Source organism: Balaenoptera ricei, chromosome 3 (genome assembly GCF_028023285.1).
Source record: "Balaenoptera ricei isolate mBalRic1 chromosome 3, mBalRic1.hap2, whole genome shotgun sequence".
In the NCBI taxonomy this organism is placed as follows: Eukaryota; Metazoa; Chordata; class Mammalia; order Artiodactyla; family Balaenopteridae; genus Balaenoptera; species Balaenoptera ricei.
This window is the reverse complement of record NC_082641.1, coordinates 60,876,729-60,894,105: the sequence shown is the minus strand read 5'-3', so window position 1 is coordinate 60,894,105 and position 17,377 is coordinate 60,876,729. Positions and strand designations below refer to the sequence as shown.

Sequence of the window (17,377 nt, the reverse complement as noted above, 5' to 3'; positions counted from 1 at the left end):
GTGGGGATTCTTATACTTCAGTGTGCATTAGAATCACCTGGTTTAAAAACACAGGCCAGTTAAAACAGATTGCTGGGCCCTACCCCCAGGAATCTCTGATTCTGGATCTCTGGGGTGGGTCCCAAGGACTTGCATTTTAACAAGTTCCCGAGGGATGATGATACTGTTGGTCTGGGTGCCATACTTTGAGAATCACTCACCTCGATGAAAGAAAACAGATTTTTAGATTGATAAGGACTTTATGAGAGAAAACCATTACCGTTAATATTAGACATATAATTAAAAGTTTAATTATAATTGAAAAACTCAAGACACAAATGTTACTGCAAGATGAGGTATATCCTTTAGAAGAGCCAGGGTTTTCTAAAGTGGAGTGAGACAGTTCATTGAGGAGCAAAAAGAATATTAGAACTCCTCTTTTTATTTTTTCCTCATTTCTTGAGCATGTACATTTTCTATGTATTTTAAAAAGTAGATTTTGAGTGAAGTACCAAGAGCATGTATACTTTATAAATAAATAAATATAGAGAAATACGGAGAAATGATCTATTTACTGAGGAAAACTGCAAGATTGAAATTTGGGGACCACTGTACAAAGCAACTCCTTCTGATCTAGACTACTTCTGTTCCTGTATTCTGTTCCTCATTCTCCAGTAAGTTTATCATTCTGTTTCATTGCTGCTGTATAAACAAAGAAAAATTAATAAAATTTCCTTCGTTTATAAATTAATAACTGGCTCACACCAGCCAAATGCATGAGACTAAGCAGTAACATTTTACAATAACACAGGACAGGGGGGCTTTGCCAGATAGAAGATATCATTCCTGAACTGCCCTAGACTCATACCCAGGTCTCATTTTCCTGTTTCTAGCTCTGGAAATTTCTGGCTTCTCGATGATAATGCCTTGTGTCTGTAACAAGCAAGGCCACCTGCAGAAGTTGGAGTCTTCTTTGAGAGAACTTGGGCTCTTGCCAGCTTCCTGCTCCACCTTCTCAATTATCTCCAACTGCACTCAACTAAACCCCTCCATTATTTAGATATGCTTCTGGGATGGAAATTCCATAGGGAATTGAAGTTCTTTCATCAAGAGTGGTTTTGCCTATTAAAGCATAGTGGAGATTCACTTTTCCTTTAGGAAAGGCAACATCTGTCAAAAACTCTTGGAAAAGAATGAAACCAATATGGTTAAATTGAGAAGGAATCATGTATGGAGGGGAATTAGCTGGGCCCCCCATGGGGAACAGAGGAACTCTGATTGCACTTGCGGTTGAAAGACCAGATTTTAGTCTTATCTCCACTGTTTGCTATCTTACAACCTTGCAACATCATATAACTTCTCTGAGGTTCTGTTTCCTTGTGTGTAAATTGGGGCTGACACTGCCAACCCCATAGGCGTGTTATCGGGCATATGAGATCAAGAAATCTGCAAACACTTTGTAAGCTACTCTTGTCTGGTCAGGAACAACTGGAATCCTGTGAGAGAGGCAGTAGTGTAGAGAGATGAAGAGTTTGGATTCCAGCGGCCCTTCCATAACGTGCTCTCTGAATCCCAGTTCTTCATCTGGGAAAGGAAGAATACCAAGACTGCAGCCCTCCATAAACACTGGCCATTATTTATAGAAGCAGAACATCTTCACGTAACTCACGCCTTCCTGTTATGTATATGGCTACAGGATATAATTAGGATATCATCTTTAGGAACTGAGGAAAGAGTGGGCTGAAGAAAACCTAGAAGCATAATGTTAGAAGAAATCTCCCTTTTTGTCCTCTTAGAAACAAAGTCCTTGACTCACACTAACGACCTGGCCGTCACATTTCTCTCTGGTAATTCGCTTCATATTAGAATTGTCTGAAAGCCATAAATTGTGTGAAAAGATAAGTCTGACTTTATGTCTGACAGCTATTATATGCAGGGCTGGCTCTGTGGGCATTCGACCTGTGCATGGTCCCATGATTAGAAGAAGGGCCCTGCACTTAGTTTAATGCTCTGCTGTCATCATCTTGAAATTCTCACCAATTTCGAGTAAGGGGCTCTGCATTTTCATTTTGCACTGAGCCCTGCAAATTATGTAGCTGGTCCTGATGATATGTCAATGACTGAAAAAATCTGGAGCATAATAGCCACCTGCATACAGCTAAGGAGTAACATTTTACAATTGTGTGTCTAAATGAATGGTGTGAACAGCTAATCCTACTATGAAACTTTTAACAAAGGAGCAAGTGAAGCTTGTGTTTGCACAGTGTTAAAAGGAAGTCCTGTGGAATTCCTGAGGCCTCTCTAAACAGGTGTCTCCTGGTCACTTGTGATTCATCTGTTGTTCAGTTGATGTTTATTGGGCTTGGATCATTTCCTTCTTGGCAATCACATGATATGTCTTTGCTACAGAAGAATCACTAACCAAGGCATATCACCACAAGCACTGTTTTCTCTTCCCATATTTATCTAAATATTCCACACAGTAACTCAAGACTTTCAGTTAAATTTTTAGATGGATACATTTAGTGACATTTAAAATAAACAAGAAAATAATACCGTTAAGTATACTTTTCATAATTATATAATATCTTCAATTTTCTCTCTGAACTCTAATTTACTGCATTATATCAGTGTCTTTATAAAACCCATTTAGCTCTCATTTTTTTTTTAGGCTTATAAGGAATGCTAGACAGAAAAGAAGGGCCCTGGTATTTTATCCCATGGGTTAGGGCTGGAGGTGTAACTGCACTGATCTCAGCCACAGGCTAGGGAGGCAGTGAGGCTGGAACTTACACCATTCCCAGTGGCTTATCATGATGTTCCATGTAGATACATGCAGAATACCTGGGAACAGTTTTACAAGTAGTTTGGGGCCCAGGCAAATAGGTGTTATTTCCATTTAAAAACTCAATCACATCTCTAAATTGATTCTGTGCAAGGATTAAGCTGGGAGTAGATAAACATTTACTTGCACCCTCCCTCCTTTTTTTTTTGGTGGCACATAAACTGTTTCCTCAGTTTCTGCTCAAGTATATTTGGCTTAAATGTGGTTCTTATGAGAAAATAGCAGTAATTCTGACTGCAAACACCATTTTTCTATTTACAGATATCTGTTTTGCACAATGTCTTTCTTTCTTGTGATCCCAAATAGTTGACAAAGAAATTTAAGAAACTGATGCAAAAATAATTCTAGGAAGGAGAAAGGGAAGAAGGAGAAATGAGATCCAGAAAGTTCCAATCCTGGGTATACGCTATCTTAGGAAGAAAAGCAATTTCCTAAGAAAAGGAAACTTTCCAACCTTTACTTGATAGCTCTGAATACTTTTACATACATTATTCTTTTCTCTAAGCTTCAAAATGAAAACATAGCTTAGAAAAACTCACTGCTATGGTTTACCATTTAAAAGCAGTTTAAGTTCCAATAATTTGGAAAATCATAGCTTTAAAAAAAATCATCAACACTTAAAGTAATACTGGCAGATAAGGCTGGCATTGGTCTCCTGTTAAATTTCATTGTTGTCATGAAGAATGCAAGCCAGGGGCTTCCCTGGTGGCACAGTGGTTAAGAATCCGCCTGCCAATGCAGGGGACATGGGTTCGAGCCCTGGTCCGGGAAGATCCCACATGCCGCGGAGCACCTAACCTCATGCGCCACAGCTACTGAGCCTGTGCTCTAGAGCCCGCGAGCCACAACTACTGAGCCCACGTGGCACAACTACTGAAGCCTGCACGCCTCAAGCCTGTGCTCTGCAGCAAGAAAAGCCACTGCAATGAGAAGCCCGCGCACCGCAACGAAGAGTAGCCCCCGCTCACCGCAACTAGAGAAAGCCTGCGCGCAGCAATGAAGACCCAAGGCAGCCAAAAAAAAAATTAAAAAAAAAAACAAAAAACAATGCAAGCCAGGGAAGCCAAGAAGGACCCCCACTATAAAACTCACCCCAATCTGCAGGAATCCCAGCTTACCTGAATATTGAGCTGCACCTTTTCCATCTCTACACCCAGGAATTTTGATCTGACATCGAAGATGCCCACATCTTCAGTAGATGAGATATCAAATGTAACATTTTTAAACCTAGTGAAGAAAGGACCATTCACACATGTGGAACTGCAAATATACGCTTAAAGCTGAAACAAATTAATGGACTCCTAAGTTACCATTCCTAGTGAACAGCCTGCTGGGAAAATTCTAAGGAAGTTACCCCAAATCTCCCACCATCAGTCCCCAGTTTGGCTCACTGGAAATAGGTTTGACGGCTCGTGTTGAGATCTGCAGCCCACGGAGCACTGAAGTAGGTGCTTTGTTACAAGAGAAATGCAAAATATTGTCCTTGCTCTTAAAGAGCATAATATACAGTTGAAATTATATGCGATTCACAGAACTATAAATGCTGACTTATACTGCTGACAGGCCAGTTGAGCATTTTAGATGATTAGTTTTACAGCAACTTCAAAGGGGAAGAAGCATCTTCTCTGAGTTGGTCTCAGTCAAGAGAAGGCTGGATGGGATAAATGGAAGAGAAGCCAGGCCCCGGAGGAAGCCGGAGTTACAGAGGAGGACACACAGTGAGTCTGGCCTCCCCCAACGGAAAAGGGAGTGAGGGAGCACAGGACTTACGGTCCTTTTAAAATGGCGAACCCATCAGTGCCTGGTGTGGGGCTCGGAGGAGGGTTTCTCCTCCACCTCAAATACACACAGTAGTAGCACACTGCTGGAGTGGCTCTGACCCAGGCATCAGCACACGGTCCGTGGCTTTCACATCAGAGAGGTACCGTTTTGCAATTGTAAACAACTCTCATTGAGCAAGACCAAAAGGCAGCTTTTCTTTCTCACTGCTATGACTCAGTTCTTTTGGAGGGAGAGGCGAGGCTGGCAAATCCCAACACACTGGCTGAGCCACGGGAAGCACAACCACTCGATCAGCACTTAGTCTGACCAGCAGCACCAGATGCTCCAGGCCTGATGGGAAGACTAGAGATTACAATACACGTGTTTTCTCCTGTCATCTGTAAGCAAGGGGAAGCCCTGACGGACCAAGTGAAGCCTTCTTCAAAGGCCACAGGAAACTGAAGTGGGAGTCAGATTTGATGGGAGGGATTAGAGGGCGCGTGTGCTTTGTGCAGATTCTGGGTGCCACTCACTGGTTTATCTGAAGATCGTCTATGCCCAGGAGGACACCCTTCTCATGCAGTTTTGCTGCGGTGTACCTCACCGGCTTCGCTCGCTTTGTCCCTTTGGGTTCTCCTTTTGCATCAAGTTTAATTGACCTCCGAGTATTTCTGACAAAATAAGAACAGACCATCCGTCGTGAAGATGGCAAACTCAGATGTTCCTGGCAGCGCAATAACCAGCACAGAGGGCACACCACTGTGCACACCTGGCCCCCACTATATGGAACCTGGGCAACTTTATATTGTGTGATAGTCGGCGACAACCTTCCCGGTGCAGTGCAATCTCACTACTGAACTGTTTAAGGAAAAGCTATTTTCGAGGTGACTCAGGTTTGAATTACAGACTAATATGTTTCATAAAACTTGTACTTTGCTGTCTCAGGCATATTGAACCATGTGGCTCGATTAAGTCATTTCACAAGCAGCTTAGGTGCCATAACATGAACTGCGTACACACTCCTAAAGAAAGGTATCACTAGGAGTGCTTTAATTTATTTAACAAATAGTACGTGGCCATCCCTGTTTTCTAGTGCTTTCTAAATACTGCCTCACATTTACAAAATTAACCTTGCCATAGTATTCTGAAGTAAATTCCTTTCTTCTGTGTCATTTCATTTAGCTCTCACAACAACACTTGTAAGGCTGGTACTCCCAATTCCCTGTTAAAGATGAGAAAATTGAGGCTTCAGAGATCACTGGACTGGTTCAAGATCACACAATGTAAGAGAGAATCCCAGTCTAGCTCACCTGACTGCAGATGTTGTAAAATGCCTTGTCGTAGTTGCAATAAATACGTAAAGAAAGCCCCTGACAAGCTTATTTCTACTAAATATCAGCTTTACCAACTTTTTTCCTCCCAGGAATAGCATAAAAGTAATTTACAGGCTGCAAGCAAATGAATTAAAATTCAGAACTAGTGGGGCACAGATAAATGAGATTTAAATTTGGTTATATTCCTTCATCAAATCTATGATTAATGCAATTGATTTTTCCATATAGCACCATTTCCTAGTGTCAATTTGACTACAAGGGTTACATAAAAATACTGAATTATGTATTTAAATGGGTAATTAAAACTTGATTAGTATTGACCTTAGTCTAGTGATAAGAATAATTATGAGCAAAGAATACTCATTAAAAGTAGCTATATTGTGACCAAAAAAACCTATGATATGTATGCTAATGGGTAATAGAGGACTGATGAATTTTGTCTTTTGTGTAAATAATTTTTAAGAACCAGTAAGTAATTTAAAATCATTAAGCTGTGCTGTGCAATAGCAAATATCTGGCGTTACCTAACATTTTCAAGTATACAAAAACTGTTTATTGTTAACAGCCCCAAGGGTAGCTTTTTTTTTTTTTTTAATAATAGTGTTTAAAACACACCTTTGACTAAAAAAGAAGGAATAATGAAAGTGCTTCCCCAAGTGTTTAAAGCTACTTGTTTGAAACACAACAGGGTAAACTACTTTAATGCCAATGTTAGTAGAGAAGTAACATGTTTCTAAATTCACTCCTGACTTCTTAGCTCACAGTGGCAAATCATAAAATTGAGATTCTAGTTTTTGGTTATATAATAAAGCAAAAGTTTGCTACCACACCCAACCCGACAGCCCAGGATTGTAAAAGAATGGATACCCCATATAAATCATGACATTACAAAAGAATATATGATTTCAACTTACTTTCTTTTTAAGTTGTCTAAACAAGTCTTTATGTAGGTGTCATAATAATTAATTTGCTCTTCAAAAAATGCTGCCTTCTTGTTAAGTGCATTCAGGGTCTGTTGAAGTTTTTCCAATTCAGCTTTTCGAAGCTGACGATGGATTCTTTGATTTCGAATATCCTAAAATAACAAGGAAAGGCCATGGTATGAGATTTAAGCAGGAGTTTGCTTTATGATATTGCCCATTTGGAACAGGAAGAATATCTAGTACTAAATCACTATCTGTGACTGTTGTAGTTTTTTTTAGTCACCTCATTTTAAACCCTCAACACCAAAATGTTCCCTTTTTACTTTAGAACTGGGAGTGTCTGTATTTCATTTTAAGAGAGGTGCTAAGGTTGATGGAAAAGCAGAGAAGCAATTTTAGATTAATTGTATACGGAGAAATAGTGTTTTTAAAAGGGCACAAGGAAGACTTTAGCAGGAGGAAACTTCTTCAGAATATTTTGAACATTCTACTTTGAAGAATACTTTACCCTGAAAAGGGTTACATTTCATCATTACATTCATTTTCTTTTTTTTTGGCCGCCCCATGCGGCTTGTGGGAATCTGTTTCCCGACCAGGGATCAAACCTGGGCCCTCGGCAATGAAAGCGCAGAGTCCTAGCCGCTGGACTGCCAGGGAATCCCCGATTTTAGAAATTAAAAAAACAATACACTTTTTAATCTGAAAAATATTTCTCAAGATTTGCAAAAACAACTGGGGTCTCAAGACTGATTGAAAAAAATTCAACATGGATAACTATTACTTGGATTTAAATAGAGTTCCTAGAACATAAAGTTGACCAAGCTGATTACAGCTTACGAGAGATACATTATATTTAAACTTACAGACACACAATTCTTTTTTTTTGTAATTCTAATTGGTAAATTAAAAAAATGTTTCATTTAAGAAAATGGTGCCTGTTTAATATTATTTTTCCTTTGTGAACACTTACAAAACATTCCTCTAGGAATCCAAAGACAGACAAACACATCCTTCTTAAGTAAAAATTCTTCATTAAGTAGAATCTTTTGGGGGATGCCTTCATGATAGCTTTTTTCTTTTTCCAAGACAAAAGCATCAATTTCTCTACTACACATTCCCTAAGAGACATATTTTCCAACCCAGAGCTATAGAAAAAAACGTTACTTCCCTTGAGTCACTCAGGCTGGGAGGAATAAGCCTACTGCCAGAACTGACCATAACTTTCCATGGAAGAATGAAGCTGAGTGCATTTCCCTCCCAGAAGTTAAGAAAATTTATTCTTTTTCTGATCATGTAACTGTCCTTAACCTCCAGACCCATTTTAATTTGCATGTTTGGATAAAAAGAATGAAATTTTTTTTTTTTTAACCCAAAATATATACTTCCTTATCCTTGGCAAACAGATCTAGCCTTTTCCTGTGATGTTTCCTTGCACTAATTTGATATCCTTTTCTCAGGAAGTTTCTCAACTGTCAAAATACGGGAGGAGAAAACGGAAACTAACTTTGAAGTCTGAACTGCATTCAGGCTAAACTGCTTAGAGGCAAATTCTCAGGGACACAGAGGTACCATCTCAGTGGCAGGTCCCATGGGCAACTGGGTTATATGACAACTAACAACTCAAGAGAGAACTCTCCTAAAAGTGTCACTTTTAAAACTAGTGGGTATTGTTTAAAGCAATAGATGAAACTTGTCTAGTACATTTCCTAAGCATTTATGTCTGGTGTGTTTCAACTCTTCTAATGACTTGGGGGAGTTGTGATTATTCTCTATGAAAAGTCATCAACTTCTCTGAAACCTTAAAAAATCTGTAATATTGCGGAGGACAGCAACCATATGTATATAACTATGAATTCCTCATGTCACCTCAAGAGTCCCAGCATGTGCGTGACCAATGATTAGCACATGTCTGCTAAGCAAAGGAGAAAGAATACTCTTTCCAACAACCTTGGCAATCTCATTGAGAATGTCTTGGTATTTATTTTTGGATGACACATGTCCAGTCTGTTCCAATGTCCGAAGATTCCTCTGGATTTTCCTCTTCTTCTGCTCAAGGGGCAGCTGTGCATCTTCAACCATAGATTGGCTATGCTTCATGTCTTCGGGAGTCCTGGAATCTAAAACTGCACGGCTCACCATGTCTGCGGCATGATCTATCTCCTGGAAAGGGAATATCAAGATGTTGATTTATCTCTGATGCCCTAATCTCAGATTCAGAAGCTGTACAAGGCAAGTTAATATCAAAGTGAAAGAGGTCCTCGAGCCAAGGTCCAGAGACAGAATTACAATACGTTCTTCATGGGTTTTGAAGTAGGTCTTTGGGAAGGAATTACTTTGTTTTTCTGAGAAACATAGCAGTGGTGGCAGGCCTACTTTGAGCGAAATTCTAAATAGCTACTTTATTGCTAAGATGACAAGTTACCTTAGTAATGGACATATTATCAGGGATAACTGATATTTTATAATTCTCTGGATGGAAAGATATCAGTTTTGGATAGGACAGTCCAGATGAGGAAACTAAAACTAGATTATCCATTAAAACGTGGCCATGAGAACCCTGAACTCTAACATCAGCCATATTTACAGAGATTCATAAGCTGTAAAGGCTTTGTTCTGGTAAGGGAATCATTCTCAAACTTCCGACTCTGAAAAACCTGCAGGGTTTCTTTGAACCAAAGGAAATTAAGAGTATTCTAGCACAAAATAAGTTTCCAAATAAATGATAAGTAAATAAATGAATCAAGACAGTTTGGATAGTTTGTTCAAAAAACCAGTAATAACAAGAGACTGGTGATTCCCATGTCACAGTGCCACACAACTGATTGACACTGTAGACAAAGTCTAAGAATATAAATGACAGATCAACTTTATGGACACAGTAACAGTAAACCAGGTCAGCAGTAAACAGTAACAGTAGCAGCCAATATTGTTGAGAACTTAATATGTATCAGATATTATTCTACCCACTTAACATGTTTTAACTGAGTTATTCCTGAATTGGGTACTATTATTATTATTCCCTTTTTGCAGTTGAGGAAATCAAGGCATAGAAATATTTCTAAGTGCCTAGAGTTACAGAGCTAGGAGTTACAGAGCTATACTTGATCTCAGAAGTCTGCACTCTTAGTGACTAAGCTACATTTGGGGAAAAATAAAATATTCATTAAGAATTAAAATTCTCATCTCAGTAAAATATTCTACCCACCTTGTTTAAAAATATTCACACATTAACAAACATCAGATAACTTGACATTATATATATATATATATATATATATATATATATATACTTTTATTAAAAACTGTGACAGAATGATTTCTTGGCAACCAATTAAATTAAGAATGATTCAGGAAATTACATGTAGCCCAGCTAAGAGTAACTAAATAGATAATTTTGTTAGCGTTTGTTTAGGGAGTGGCAATTATTGAAACTAAAGCAATATCATTGACATTAATTCAGAATGAACTAAATAATGATGCATTTTCAAGGATGCTGATAAAAAGATTATTGCAAGATTGTTATTAAAGTTTAATAAACTTTAGTTATTTACACCAGGATAATGGTGCTCTGACCTAATGGACTCAAGACGTTTGCTTCCGAAGCATTTGGAAAACAGTTTTAATGTGTGGGACATTTCTTCATTTCTTCAAGTTAGCAAAAACATAAAATATGAAAGGTATTTTTCTATATCCTGTCGACCAGAACGATCTCTTAAGTGACTTATCTGCCCATCCACTGCAATGAATACAGTCTTCATTTTTAAGTAGTCCATTCTTCTTTTCCTTTGTTTCCTACACTCACTGTTCAAGGTTTACAATGAACATTCAGAGGCTTTGAAAGACCCAGAACTATCTTCCTAGTCTAGGACAAAACTATTCAGCATAAATTCAGTGCTGCATTTTTCTATTTCATTCCATTGATATTCCATGGATTTTATATATAGCTGAATTCGGTTTAATTCCTTACTTCCAAACCGTGTCAGATACAGTTTCTCTGAGATAACAGTAAACATTTGGCACGAAGATTTGTTAACAAAATCAGCTCATATCAAAGGTACTTATTATTTTACACTCTAAGGTCAATTACCTGTTTTGTACTTGCTGGTGTCTCTAAGATTTCTGACAGTGTGCTCCCTGGTTGGTTCCGGATCACATCAATGATCAGCTTTTTGGTCCTTACAAAATATAGAAAGGAGAGACAGGCTTTCAGACAGCAGTCCTGATGCACAAAAATCTGCGTCTCCCAAGGGAGTGAACAAGCACCTACAGAGATGAAGCCTCAAAGAGAATCCCTTAAAATAAAACCATCTCACAGAACTTCACCACGTCTGCTTCAAGGCTCCCCAAAGTTTGTGAATGCTTGATAATCAAAAGTCTGGGTTTTATATGCTTGATGTTGTCAGATTATAGTGTCAGTATCATGGGCACAAATATGTCATAAGATTCCTTATCTAAGTACCTGTTCTTCTTTTTAGACTGAGGCTACTTTTTGATGAGAAGGAAGGATAATTTGGCCCGTGACTGTGGAGGGTGCAGGAAAGGTCCCCCTTTCCTAACTTTAGTAACATTTAAACTTCTGAGCCTGTTGAAAACATCATAAGCCTTTAGGAGCCAGAGAAGCTGTTAGCTTTCCTGCTCTGAGGAGGTTATGAAACACTGTGAAGGCCAGTGGGAGCCCGAGTCCTGTGTGGGCTGCGGAGGCTTTGGCTGCTGGATGACACAGCAGCCAGGAGGATGGGTGTTTGGGAGCCTCAGGTCTGGGGGCGGGACGAACCCATCGGGTGGGAGAGAACTGAAGAGCTGCTCGGTCACAAGAGCTGGAACCCCTCTGTTAGTGCTAAAACCATCTATTTTTTCATATGTGTTCTTTAGGGTAATCAGCCACCCGTTACTAATTAAAGATCAGGTTATGGAACTATGTAAAAAGATTTTAACATAAAAGGCAAATGGTCAAGTGTGCTCCCTTTTACATAAGTGGGAACATTATTGGATATCGCGTCCCTTCAAAAAAAAAAAAAAGGGGGAGGGACATAAGCAGAAGTTGCCTTAAATTACAAACAGGTCTAACCAATGTCTGAAGTTTCACATTGCGTTGAGCCTCAGTTCTTTCCAAGGCATTACATGGTATCACTGGATGATGAATTTCTTCCTCAACTACAGCAGAAAATGTTCACACGGCATGAAAATCGGAAAATGAAAATAAAACATCGTTCATGTTTTGAAGCATTGGGGCGACTGCTCCCAAAGGACAAGAGGAAACTTTCAAAGAGAATTCCAGATATATTATTTTTGCAAACAGGATAAAATCCAATAAACCATCTGTAACCATTATTTTTCTCCTTTCTGATTTATTTCAAGTCTGTATGAGAAGAATGATCACAACCATTTCCTCTGGCCCATGACCCTTCACTGCTGGGGATTTACAGGCTGTCTGGGAATGCACAGAGAAATGCTCCCCCAAGAGTCAGAGGTGGGCACACAGCTCATTACAGCCACGTGGGAGACGGCCCTGTTCCTGAGGCTTAGAGAGCCAAGTAGCTATCGTTTCTGCCCCACACAACTCCCTCCTCCAATCATCATTATAAATGCATTAAGCTGGAACATCGAGTTAAAAATAAAAGCTCTGGGTGATTTTAACAAATGTAAATACAGTGACTGTCTCTTATTTGAACTAATATTCTAGGAATGACTGACGATATATGCTTCCAGGAAACTCCCAGCTCGACTCTTTAGAGACGCTATCTGATGACCAAAATGACCAAGGGCACTCAAGTATGCCCTGCTAGGGACCAAGAATGTTTATTTGTTCAGGAGTGGCTGGAGGACAAACTGCTCACAAAGCCTTTCTCTTGAAATTCTACTTTATGTCAGGCCTCCACTGGAACCCACTGCCAAAGTTCTACCCCAGACATCTTACATGTAAATAACCATCCAGTTTCATGACAGGGAATTCAGTACCTCGCCCTGTGGTACGCCTAATGGTTAAGAACACTGGGTCAGACAGATCTAAGGTCGAATCAGGGTTCCTGTTGCTTACTAGGTGTGTGGACTTGTGCAAATTATAAAGTCCCTGTAGGTGGGTTTTTTTTTTTTTTTTTCATTTATATAATGGGAATCTCTCAGGACTGAATGAAAGATGCATGTAAAGCCTCTCCCTAGGGTCTGACATGTGGTCAGCACTCACATGGTCACTAAAGCTGTGCTGCCCAAGATGGCATCCACTGGTCAGCAGGTGGCCAGTGGGCACTTGAGACATGGCTGGTCCAAACTGAGATAAGCATTAAGGGCAAAACACACACCAGATTTGGAAGGCTCAGTATGAAAAAAGGAATGTACCATGTATCATGAACAATTTTTTTACACTGATTCCATATTGAAATGACAACATTTTGGATATATTGGGGTAAATAAATATATTAGAATTAATTTCACCTGTTTCTTTTAAAAATGTCTTCTAGAAAATTTAAAAGTAACTGTGTGGCTGACATTAAATCTCTTTTGGCGAGCACAGCACTGGAACAGCCCATTCTTAAATGGGAAGCCCACTCTGAGAGGCCTGCCTTCCAGTACGGTCCACTCACTGGACCCAGTGAGTCACAGGACATCAGCACCGAGGGGGACCTTGGGCAACAGTCCAATCCCTGATTTTACAAATGAGTCAGCAAAGACCTAAGAGGTTCAATCGTTATAGAAGGTCACATCCTATTTTCTAGAGTTGCAGGAAACAAGTCGAATTCCCTTTCCTCATCATCAGCCCCTCATCAACCTGCAGAGAGTGCCAGAATTGTGTCTCCATCCCCTCTTCTCTTTTTTCCAAGTGAAACACCTCAGTTCCTGAAGCCTCTTCACAATAGGAGTTAAAGAGAGTTTCCAGTCCTGCTCACATTTCAGTTTGCCAATGACTTTAAGACATGTCCCCTCCCCACCCTAATGCAAACACAATATTCTAGATATGGTCTGACCAGCATAATTCAACTGGTTCAAGTTTTGGCCCCATGGCTGTTCATATAATAGGTAAGACAGGCTGGTCAAACTCTGCCATCCTCCCTGAATTAGGAGAGTTAAGAAAAAAAGAAATACACCAGGGAGTTTCTTCATCATAGCTCTGCTCAAATCCCGTGGTCAATGAATGAGACCGCCTGGTGCTTGTAAACTGGTGTGGTCCCACAGGTTTGGCCATTACACTCAAAGGGTGTCTGTTATCACATTCTGACCAGGACCATTCCTGAGCCTCCCCCTCTGCCATCTGCTTTACAATGTGCCCAAGGTTGAAAAGGAATTGGTGTTTGTGGAAGCTAAAAAATATTTCCAATTGTTTAAAATTCTAATAACATGATTATACACTTTTATCACCAGACCTCGAATATCTCCTTAGCCATTTACTGCTCATGCCAGCTTGGACTAAAAGCAAGAAAATCTTGCAACTGGGATGATGGATGCCTAAACTGAATTATGTGATAGGAAAAAAATTCTTAAGAGATGACAACTTAAGCACTCAGGCAGCTAAGTATGAATAAAAGCCATCTATAATGCCTTCTACTTACACACATACTTTCATAGAAAAGCAAGCTTAATAAAGGCCAAAAGGATCACATACTATAAGTTGAATCGTAAGTTATAATGAGAGAGATTTTCTTTTCTTTTTTTTTAGTTTATTTATTATTTTTAGCTGCATTGGGTCTTCATTGCTGTGTGCGGGCTTTCTCTAGTTGCGGCGAGCGGGGGCTACTCTTCTTTGTGGCGTGTGGGCTTCTCATTGCAGTGGCTTCTCTTGTTGCAGAGCACGGGCTCTAGGCGTGCGGGCTTCAGTAGTTGTGGCTCGTGAGCTTCAGTAGTTGTGGCTCACGGGCTCTAGGGCGCAGGCTCAGTAGTTGTGGTGCACGGGCTTAGTTGCTCCACGGCATGTGGGATCTTCCCGGACCAGGGCTCGAACCGGTGTCCCCTGCATTGGCAGGCGGATTCTTAACCACTGCACCATCAGGGAAGCCCGAGAGAGATTTTCAATTGTACAGTTCTTTATAATTTATAAGGTGTCACTGTGTGACTTCATTTACTCACCAGAGTCCTCCCTTTCCCATCATCTCCCCTCTTCTCCATTTGATGGATGAGGAAACAAATGGGGAAGTGATTTGCTCAGAGTCCAATGGCTAATGTGTGAGATTGGGGCTGTAATCCCAGGTCTCCCTAGGACTCCTCAACCAGGCTTTTTTGTTCATTTGTCCTTTTAATACCACCATGCTTAGTAGTTTTAGCAAAATGGCAATAGCCCAAACCGAGGCTCCCTATTCCATAAAGATATGGAAGGGAAACAGAAATAGAATGTTTCTTCCTATTCCACCATGTGCCTTCATGTCCCTTACTCTATGTCATTCCTTCTCTGTGGCCTGGGAAGCAATGCCCCAGCATCAGGTATACAATAACTGCTCTGCTATCATTCTTACTGTTTATTCTATGATCCCTAAGAGTGCAAAGGACAGTGACCTTGCCCTCAAGTTGTAAAAGCTTGTGATCAAGAGTGTAGGCCTGGAAAGATTTAAGACTGTCTGGATTTGAACCTATGCCCCACTTACTAGCTATACTACCAGGAAAGGGTTTTTGTCTGTTCTGTGCCTAGTTTCCTCTTACATAAAACCCAGGTAATAACCTCTACCTCTTGGAGTTGCTGAGAGTATTACATGACCCACAGATGTTGTTATATTATACATGCTGTTATCTGTTATTACCTATATTCATATCCATATCTATATCTACAGGACAGTCCCTGGTACATGGTAAGCACTACATAGGTGTTTGGCATTATTATCATCTTCATCCTCATCTAATTATTAAGAATTATGAAACCAGCATGGAATTAAATTTACAAGCATAAGGATTAACTGTGCCTTATTCAGGGACCCTCATGAAGATGAATTACTCATCACTGGAAAGCTAGTGATTTTGTAATTAATAATAAGGGGGGCATTTTGAAAGTTAAAAACACAACCTATTTAACAAGGAGGCAAAATAGTTTTTTGATAGAGAAAAAGCCAGTTATTTTTACCCCCAACAGCTCTGCATTCCATGACCATCTACTTCTTAGTAACTTCTGAAAAGCACTGTCTGATTCTAGTTAAATTTGGTTCTCTAATGAAGAGTCTCAAGAACTATATTTTATGTTTGAGTTAGGAATTTGTTTTATTAGCTTGGAAGAAAGTCATCCCCATAAGAGTTTTTGAATCAGTATTTCCAAGCGTCTATCAATGGAATATCAATGGCCTATGAATTTACAGCATGTCAGTGCCCATCTACTTGCTTCCCATAATTTTAGAATTTAATTTCCTCACCTCAGAGATAAAGACTCAGACTAGATGGTCTCCAAGCTCCTTGTCAATGACACATTTTATGATTATCTGTTCGTATCAAGATTTTGAAATATATACTTAAGGTATAATGTATTTGGAGGTAAGGCTAGCCTAACATCATGGAGCGAACTCTACTGACTGTTTTGGGCAATACCCAAATTCCACTTTTGGGGAAGGCTACTTGGTCAGTCTTCATTTCAAGTCGTTATCCACGATGATCCACTGGGCTGCTTAGTGAAGGGCTCTGCTAACAGCAGGATCTTGAAGTATGCCCAGAGGAAGGCTTTCTAGACCCCAGAGGCCTATGAAAGCAGTAAATTATTGAATCTATTAAAACACTGGCCCAATAGCCTTTTCTATATAAATTGAAAAGTTGATCCTACAGTTCACATGGAATTGCAAGGAACCCCAAGTAGCCAAAAGAATCTTGAAAAAGAACAACTTGGAAGACTCATACTTCCCAATTTCAAAACTTACTACAAAGCTACAGTGATAAATACAGTGTGGTACTAGCATAAGGATAGGCATATAGATCAATGGAATAGAATTTAGAGTCTAGAAAACCATACATGTATGGTAGATTGGCTTTTGACAAGAGTGTCTAGACCATCTAATGGAGAAAGAATAGTGTCTTTAAGAAATGGTGGTGGAAAACTGGGCATCCACATGCAAAAGAATAACGTTGGACCCCAACCTTCCACCATACACAAAAATTAGCTCAAAAGGGATCACAGACCTAAATATAAAAGCTGAAACTATAGAACACTTAGAAAAAAACACAGGAGTAAATCCTCATGATCTTGGATTGAGCAATGAATTCTTATACATGACACCAAAAGCACAAGAAACAACAACAAAAAATAGATAAACTGCATTTCATTAAGTTAAAAAACTTTTCTACAGAAAAGGATATTACCAAGAGAATAAAAAGACAGCCCTGAAATAATGTCATTTGCAGCAACATGGATACAGCTAGAGATTATCATACTAAGTGACAGAAGTCAGAAAGAGAAAGACAAATACCATATGATATCACTTATATTTGGAATCTAAAATATGACACAAATGAACCTATCTATGAAACAGAAACAGAATCACAGACATAGAGAACAGACTGGTGGTTGCTGGGGGGGTGTGGGGGGGGGTTGGGGAGGGATGGAGTGGGAGGTTGGGAGCAGATATAAGCTTTAATAT

At 39.6% G+C, this 17,377-nt stretch overlaps 1 protein-coding gene across 2 annotated transcripts in view; it reads right to left on the bottom strand.

Annotated features, from left to right (window-relative positions):
• The window catches only part of IQGAP2 (IQ motif containing GTPase activating protein 2), a 295,945-nt gene that overhangs the window by 1,060 nt on the left and 277,508 nt on the right, over positions 1-17,377 (bottom strand). For both annotated transcript variants that reach the window (XM_059916596.1, XM_059916597.1), the window contains 5 exons: positions 10,930-11,017; positions 8,790-9,002; positions 6,834-6,994; positions 5,119-5,256; positions 3,943-4,051 (listed from right to left, as the gene is read on the bottom strand). In XM_059916596.1, the coding sequence (XP_059772579.1) occupies positions 3,943-4,051; positions 5,119-5,256; positions 6,834-6,994; positions 8,790-9,002; positions 10,930-11,017 (709 nt within the window). The remainder of the gene's footprint in view (positions 1-3,942; positions 4,052-5,118; positions 5,257-6,833; positions 6,995-8,789; positions 9,003-10,929; positions 11,018-17,377) is intronic.